This window comes from Eurosta solidaginis, chromosome 1, assembly GCF_040869045.1.
Source record: "Eurosta solidaginis isolate ZX-2024a chromosome 1, ASM4086904v1, whole genome shotgun sequence".
NCBI classification, from domain to species: Eukaryota; Metazoa; Arthropoda; class Insecta; order Diptera; family Tephritidae; genus Eurosta; species Eurosta solidaginis.
In genome coordinates, this window is record NC_090319.1 from 314874298 (window position 1) to 314883557 (window position 9260).

Here is a 9260-nt window from a genome sequence, read left to right on the forward strand (position 1 = left end):
ATCATTTATGTGTAACTTTTTTTTTCTATAATAAGTTGAACTATCCTTTCATCTTTTATGCTGATAATTCTTAAAAAATGTCGTGATTTTGACGAAAAAAGATCGAGCCTTGTCGAATGGTTTACCCGGGCTGTATAAAACCCTCTAAGTACCACTTGGAAATTCCTTTAACTACCCTGTAAAAATGCTCTCGTCATTCCACGCCGTTTGACTAGTTATTATACAGTCATAGGTTATATTCTTAGTCACATTTGCATGGGCGTGGGTAAGTTTCGTGACCAGAATTTTTTGTAGGGTAATTATATCTAAAGTTATACCTTGCTGGTACTTACATGGCCGACAGAGTACGTACCATGGGTCTCTGCCGGCGTGTGAAGGTGACTTTGCCGGTGAAGCCGACGCTGTTGTTGGTTGTGGTACGCGGTCTCGGGCACGCCGTGTTGGTACTGTTGGTAGTTGTTGCGCTCTGGTCCGAGGTAATCGAATGAACCTGGTGGCGATAAAGCTTTGTGCTGGCCTTTACGATCTGGATGACTTGGCCATTTTGACGTTAGTTGTGTTACGCGGCAGCGTACTGCTGGCCCTGGAGGCGGAATTGGTGGTCGGACGTTTTTCCGAAGGTGGTAGGGTACTTCGTAACGTAGAGAAAGGGGTTTATCTTCGGATTGCAACGGTTCTCATCAACATTTAGCTCAGTACCGTCCGAATCCGTATCGGAATCCTAAAACTTTCCTCACTAAGTGTGACTGTGAAACGCCGACTTACTTCACTAGATATTATATACGTTGCGCTTGTGTCAACACGACACCACCGTGATAAGGTTTATTCCCACTTGTTTGTTCTTCAAGTAGTTGGGCCTGCAATTCCTCGTTGCAGTCTTTTGATTCTTCCGCGATTCGTTAAATATAAGTGGGGATGTGCAGTTGACGTAGCAATAATGTTAATAAAGTAGTTGGCGCCTTGCTATTGAAGTTGTGTCAACCGATGTTACACGATCCCTTTTTTTTTATATATCGCCAGGCCGCCACAATTTTAGCTGCAGCCAATCACACTTTTTTCCGGAAACTCATTGCCAATTTTTTCTCTAGTGATGGCCGGTCTGTTTTTTTCCTTGTTTTCCGATACTTTTTATCGCAACTTTCGCCCCATCACCAGTCACTAGGTGTGTTCGCGCGAACACGCTCCCAAGTGGACCGTAACCGTAGACCATAACAGCAGACCGTAACACGCTTCCCAGAAAATACAAAGGTTGTGAGCTATTTGACCCCCAGTTAAGTGAAACTATCTTGACATACCTGGATACGGCTTCAACATCCAGTATAGCATCCGTGTTTTAATATGCAGACGATAATGCTGATGTTGGATGTTGTAGTCGCAGGGGGATATCTGTCAAGTTTGTTTACAAGTGACCTTTAGTTCAAATAGCTCACTTCCGCATGCTTTTTTTCGCTGATGAAATAAGATTATTATGTGGTATCTTATTTTGAATAAGATATGAATAATAATTGCATCATAATCGCATTCAAAAATGGTTCAAAAATCTCAACCTAAACGAATGAAATATGTTGACGAATATGATCAGAAAATTACTGTGAAAAGCAGTCAAATATTACTCTAAAACAATTAAAGCTCAATTTTACAATGATATCAAAAATGAACCAATAAATAGATCCCGCATTAAAAAATGAGAGAGCAAAAAATCATAGTAAGCTGTCAAATAAATTTTCTGGATGTGGCGTCACGCTTTTGATAAAATGTTTCATTGCTGACGCAGTGTTCAAACTATATTCCAATCGGATTATTTTGTTCCGCTCTTACCTCCTACTACATTTTATATCTCAAAGGTTTATTTGGGTCGAGTTGGAAACTGAATAGTATAATTACCTATAGTTTATTATAAAAACTATTTTATAAATCTTTATACATATTCATTTATTTTTAGATGTTTATTGAACAAAATTTATTTGTTTATATAATTTTCTTTTTTTGATTAATTTAAAAATTTTCATTTAAAAAAGGTAACTTAATTATTTAAAAAAAAAACTTGAAATATCACAACTAAGAAACAAGTAAAAATATTAACATAAATAAAATAAATAACTAAATATAGACCCTACATTACCTAATATCTTTTGGTTGAAGTTTTTATTGTATACGCATGAAAAGCTGATTGTTTACAAGTGCCGATTGGATGAAATGACTGTTCGTGTCTTAACTGTTTCGTGTCTTAAGACATGTTTTTTCACATTTTACACTTTTTTCAGTTTTTGTACTTTTTTCGTACGGAACGGGAATAGCAAAAAATGTGTCCGGACGCGATCTGTAAATCCTGCCAAAATTCAACATACATCTCTTCTTGTAGCTTTATATAAAAATGAAGAACGTTGAGGCATTGAGGTCAGCTACGACTGTTTTGCGATAACAGGTGCCCATTGCGGGCACCAAGCGAGGCCAAATCTTCCTCCAACTGTCTCTCAAAACTCAGTGAAGGTTTTCTCTTTCCTCTGTATACAAACTGTCGGAGCGTATTCGTTCATCCGCTTAACGTCCTAGCTAGCGAAGCCTTTGGATTTTCAATCGCTGCACTATCGTCATGTCTGCGTAAAGCTCATATAACTCATCATTATACCTCCTTCGATACTCGCCGTCGACATCACGGATAGTACTATAAATCTTGCCGGAGAATTTTTCTCTCGAATACTCCAAGAGCCATCTCATATTCTCTCGACACCTTCCATGATTCCGAGCCATACATCAGGACAGGTATGTTGAGTGGCTTGTAGAGCTAGAATTTTGTTCGTCGAGAGAGGACTTTACTTTTCAATTGCCTAAAGAATCATTTCTTGGCAAGAGTTATTTTATTCCCCGTTTGATTTCTAGGCCGAAATTGTTTTTGCTTTTAATGTTGCTTCCCAAATGAACGAAATCCTTCACAGTCTCAAATTTATATCCGTCAACAGTGACGTGGCTACAAAGGCCTTGTCAAAATTTACTGCAACTTTTTTTGCTTCTTTATCTTATACCAACTGTTCGCCTCCATGTTTGAACAGCCCGGTGGGTATGCCGTCATTTCTTGGCACCTTGCGATTTTTTAGCAGTGATATTGGATGCGGGGGAGTGTTTTTCGTCATCGGCGATCGGGGTATCGGGTTCGTCTTCCCCCACACTCTGTACGTCAGTTACCAGGTCGCCATTATCGTTCCTACAGGAATCTGCCCGGTCTTGAAACCTTCTGTCATTAAAAGAGCATGAAGTATGTATGGTAAACCGAAAATAATAATAATATCTTTTCGCGATAAATATGCGGGGAGATAGAATGTGGTGTGTTAATGGGAGCATTAATTGGTAATCCTACACGTTTTAGGCCGACTCCATGTGCATCTGCTAAGGCAGATAACTTTTTTGCTGAGAAACATTCCAAAAACACAATCGAAAGGTTTGCCAAGCCACCAAATCAATTTGATGTTGTTTGTTCGCCCGCTTTCAAAAAGGAAGAAAAAATATACTCCGAAAATTTAATTTTTACTCCGGCGTAGACGTTTACTCAGGTAACAGTTTTAAATACTCCGAACACTGGTAGCGAAATATGAGAGAAATGTAATAAGTCGAAAAATTTCAAAAGCGTTACGTCATCAAACTTTTTTTTCAAATTCGATTACAAATACAACAATTCCGGAATGCGGGATCTTGGCTGATTCGATTATGGATATCAAATATGAATAAAAAGCGTTTCGAAATAGGAATCATAAATGATTATTCAAGAATAATCACATTTAAGTTACATTTTTCTCCCGACGATACATTAATTTTCGAATAGAAAATGCTTTTAAATTTGAACGTTTTAAACCATCTTGGGGTATGATATTTAAATATTTTTTGATCAAAATTTTGAAAAAATTTTGGCTGGGTATATTCATAATCGAATCAGCCAAAAGATTTAACTATGACATATATAGAAAGTCAACGGCCACCGACACAATAATACACAATACCTCAAATCACCCTCAACAGCATAAAAATGCAGCATTAAGGCACTTGGTACATATACTTGAAAGAACACCTCTTACACAAGAGGCATATAAGAGAGAACTTGAGGTCATATATAATATCGCTGCAAACAACGGATATAAAAAAGCACTAGTAGATAAGCTCAGAAGGACAAATGGAGAACCAAAAAGAAATAATGAAAAGGAAAATAATAGCTGGACGACTATGACATATACTGAAAAAGCAACATATAAATTGGCAAACTTCTTTAAAAAATACAACATTAACACAGCATTCAAAACATCGAACAATCTAGGGCGAAAACTAAGAACTAACATTAACTCAGAGGATCCGTTTAGCAGCCACGGCGTATACAAGCTTACATGCGGATGCCAGCATAGTTACATAGGACAAACAGGACGGCAAATACGAACGAGGTTCAGAGAACATATTAGAGATTACAACAAAAAAATACGGAATCCAAACATTATACCCGAGTCTAACTTCGCGAATCACATGGTCGAGAATGAATGTTCCCCAGCTAACATCAATAAAACAGTTAGGGTTCTTCACATACAAGAAAAGGGCCGACGTCTCGACGTACTCGAAAACATGGAAATCTACAAACAGAAAACATTCGACGGTAGAATAATAAACAAACAGATAAACACAATTTCTGACACAATATTCGAGCCTTTAAAACTTGGTTACAGGAAACAACTTAATGACACAGGTACAACAGACAAACACACAACAACAAATAAACACAAAACAATGAACACACCAAAACAAAAAACCGACAAAGAAGGTCAAACGACTAAAATCACAGATTTCTACCTACCCCAGTCAGCCACACAAATCGATTAGTAAACCACCCTCGGTTCTGAACGAACACACAGCACATACACATAACTAAATATACACAAGCATCAATTTGACAATACCTGCTCATATACCTACGAACTATAAATACAGGACAAACGACAACAACAGATCAGAACGAAAATCGACACTGATGATGGCACATCGCCGAAACCGGTTTGTCTCAAAAACAAATTTGACAAGGGATGACGGAAAATCGTGCCAATATACATCATTTAAATTTTTTCTTGTCACACTTATGCTGCTACAATCACACAAATTTTATAGGCTGTCTTGTTTTGATTTCGAATTCAAAACACATTGCGAACATTTTCTATTAGCAATATAGGAGTATTACATACATATATGAATAATTTCGATTAGTATCCCATTACTTCATACCTCTAAATCAATCATTTCTCTGGGTTGTGGTGCTTCCGGACTCTCACCCGTATCCAACATGGGTATGCCATCCTTTTTAATTTCCTTTTCTAAATAACGCAATTTACGCTCCATTTCGTCGCAACGACGTACTTCATTGACGAATTTACGTTGAAAAACATTTACGTCGGGGTTGAGCTGTAAGATAAATATAGTGGTAATTATTCCTTTTTTTAGAAAGCGCTAATTAATTTCGTTCAAAAACGCTTTGTCTAACATATTTTATTCCGGGACGGTGCACTTTTATATAGTTTTCTAAGATAGAATTTTCTTCAGAGATCTTTTTTTTACTGAGGTTTGAATACTTACATCTCTAAATTGCACCAGGCCCAATTCGCCTAATTCTGAGACACAAGCGTAGGCAGCTTCGCTCTGTAGAAAGAGTTGACACAAGGTCATCTCTTCACTACGAAATAGAGACCCCATCTTGGTTTTGTTTCGTTTTTTTTGTTTTTTTTTTTTGCTTACAACAACAGCAACCTAGTGTACTGAAGCAGCGGACTTCCTAATTCAGCTTTCTGGTCAATATATGTATTTCTTATTTAATTGAATTGCTTTATGTGGCTGGAATAAAATTAGAAATAGAAAACAGTTAATTAGTATTGCATCGCCACTTATCGTTAACAGGTGCTTAGCCAGGGATTCAAGGGATTGTGTAGCGCAATATATAGCTTCTCCAACCCAATTGTCAATTCACTAACAGACGAGGCTCTGGCGACCCCAAGCTCCTCATGGAACTTGGGGTGGGGAGGGAGGGATGGCCTGAAGGTTTAATGTGGCCATATAAATCGTTCCCGAGATGGTCCGGCCAGAACCTTAATGGTACTGTGTTATCGGAGCGTATCGGATCTGTATCCGACAAAGGACCATCACATCGATAACACTCCCCAAAGCCTTCGGGGAGTAACCTAATCGCTATAACAACAACAACAAGGTGCTTAGCCGATGGGATTAAACAGGTTTAAGTGGCTTAGAATATTCCTGCGGTAGGCATGCCTGTCGTAACACGTTAATTATGGTTGGCCAACAAGGCGTAGGAGCCCCCTCTACCTCTGCATCCATAGGCAGGTTCCGATATGAATACTTTTTTAGCCGGAGCGTCATCTTTCATTCGCATAACATACACTTTTGCAGTTAAAAAGACAGGGTTCCTGTACGAACAACCATTAGCCGTTTAAAATCTTTCAGGAATCATTAAGTAAATGAGAACAAAGGTTTGCCCTTTCATCATTATCAAGTTGTAAGTTTCACATTCTTTTCAATTCATAAAAAATTTGCTTTAAAGCGCTTAATTCATTGTTAAATAAATTAAGGTATTTGATACTGACAAATAGCCAAGTTGTCTGTATAAATGTATGACATGTTTGTGTGTATGTAAATGCTTCTTATAAAAAAAAACAATGCCAGAGGAAATCTACGCAACAAGTTAAACAAATACTTTGTTTTTTTTTTTTTATTTAAGTACAATTTGAAGTGAATTGTTGATGTTGTAGAAACATTACTTCATTGACATGACCACTACATCGATTTAGACTATTATGCGCTTCAGCAAAAACACGGCCATTGCAAAACTAATGCACCAACCAATTCTTATCTACTCGTACTAAACACCCGCACGTCAATAATGTACATCCTGTATGTGGAGCATTCTATTACAAAGCAGCCATTCAACTGCTATGCGGAACCAACTCCTATTGACAACGTCTCGGTAGTCTAGCCCTGATGAAATTTTAAGGTTTAGTACACAGTGGCATGACGAATTACTGTTTGTGTAATGATTAATTGAGTTTAGATATCACAAAACACAATACGCACACTCCTTAATGAAATAAGTAATAACTACTAATTCTGTTTGCTCATGTGAGTGGCTTTATGTTCTATTATTGGTTTTGCAAATATTATATGATAATATATAGGGGAGTTACCTAGAAAACAAAGATTAGAGTAGTCACAAAATACTACCCAATCTAAATTCTCTAAATCCACTGGGATAATTAATTTGTATATTTTTTTCGCATACACTCGTAAAGCGGCCAACGTACACCTTAAATATAACCACTGTAATTACCGCCCCTTCTTGAGGCATAATTGGTTATAAGATTCGCTTCAACTTTCCAACAACTTAACTTCCCCTTATTGTCCTAATAACCGAACCCTTGGTTAAAAAGCTATAAGATACACTTTAGAGTAGTCACAAAATACTACCCAATCTAAATTCTCTAAATCCACTGGGATAATTAATTTGTATATTTTTTTTCGCATACTCTCCAGCTAAAGTGGCCAACGTACACCTTAAATATAACCACTGTAATTACCGCCCCTTCTTGAGGCATAAATGGTTATAAGATTCGCTTAAACTTTCAACCAACTTAACGTCCCCTTATTGTCCTAATAACCGAACCCATGGTTAAAAAGCTATAAGATACACTTTAGGATATATTTTAAGAAACCCATCAATTTAACAACACTGCAGATACTGGCAAAAGAATTTACATAAATTACAATTTAGTTTGCACCTTCAACCACTGCATAAGTCAAGCTACCATTATTGCTGCTGATTCTGCTGCCTTTTATGCCAAATCAACACACAAATAAAAATCAATAGCGCTTATTCATAGCATCCATAGCAAAGCAATGCTGATGTAGTAAAGCATATAGACCTCCCATATGGTAACATTACCCCACTGAACACTGCAGAGAACAAAAAAATTAAAGAATATAAGTAACGTGGACCTATACATGGCTCCCGCCCACCACCCCACCTGGAGCCTATACATTTGCTCTGGAACTTATCGATTTTTACTTTGACACGGTTCAACATTTAAAGAACTTTTATACGCCTTATAAAAAGTACTTAACATCTGTATTTCTTATTTTTTAGATACTCTATAGGTACTAGCGCAGTTTTGTAATGCTTTCAATATAATTTTGCACAAATAATATGAAAATTACACCAAACAATTTTATTTTCACAGAACTTACATCCGCTGCACAAAGAAAGTTAACCACCACTAGTGATGGAACGATATTTCGCTATTCTTGTTTGCAACGCGGTGAATTAAAAATCGCTAATAGCGATAGCTATTGGTATCCAAATATATCAGTAATTGGCGATTTTGGCAGCATTTCGCAAATAGCGATATTTCTTCTCGAAGCTATATTTCTTCACTCGGTTGCTTTTTAATTACAAATGATGCCAAATAGACCTGAGTCTTTAGACTTGGTCTAAGATTGGTTGCTTACTTCTAGGCAGTAGCCGTTAGCAGTTTTATAAAATTTGTGTTTTTGATGGAAAAATAAAATAATTATAGAAATATATATCACGCTTCTTATTGTATACAGATGTAAATCACACTTTAGGTTTTTTGGGAGAATGCAATTCAAGTTTTGTCATATTTTATGGTTAAATTCTCCAGCTAATTTCGATGTTACTTAAGTGGGTGGCTAATTTTCTCTCAAAGAATATTTTTATAATAGTTTGAAGAATTTATTATATTTTTCCTCTGCAGTTTTCATTAAAAATTTATTCACTTTACTATAAAAACATTATGCAGCCAAATACAAATTCATATGGAGGACTTCTGAATACAACGGTGTAGTATAAAAATTATAGTAATAAATCATATTTTTATGGTGTTACATATACAGATTTATTTCGGGTTGATTCATCTTACATTTAAAAATCAATTAGCAAAATTTATAAAACAAAGATGCATAGACATCTATTTCAGCTAGTTTTATCGCATTGAGTGTGATACGAGACTAAACATTGTGTCGTCAGCCAGTTAATAATATTGTATCATAATATCTCAGAAAATTAGAACTTTACATTACATCAGTTTACAATAAAAGCTACATATTTTTTTCTTTTTATTCCAATTTTGGTTCACATATTCTGTATACTAAATTAAATTAATGTATAACATTCAATCTACTCCGGTAAACAAACTTAAACATTAATTTTGTATATC

The 9260-nt window shown here is 36.3% G+C and overlaps 1 protein-coding gene across 5 annotated transcripts in view; it reads right to left on the minus strand.

The window, feature by feature from the left end:
• The window catches only part of Vha100-1 (V-type ATPase subunit a family protein Vha100-1), a 73227-nt gene extending 64902 nt beyond the window's left edge, over positions 1 to 8325 (minus strand). For 4 of the 5 annotated variants that reach the window (XM_067761627.1, XM_067761626.1, XM_067761628.1 and 1 more), the window contains exons 1-3: positions 8272 to 8325; positions 5599 to 5853; positions 5251 to 5427 (exon numbers count right to left, since the gene is read on the minus strand). In XM_067761627.1, coding sequence (XP_067617728.1) covers positions 5251 to 5427; positions 5599 to 5715 — 294 coding nt within the window. In that variant the 5' untranslated portion in view covers positions 5716 to 5853; positions 8272 to 8325. Of the gene's footprint in view, positions 1 to 5250; positions 5428 to 5598; positions 5854 to 7832; positions 7971 to 8271 lie in introns of those variants that run through there. The other variant, XM_067761625.1, reaches the window with a different exon arrangement.
• Between the last annotated feature and the right edge of the window lie 935 nt (positions 8326 to 9260).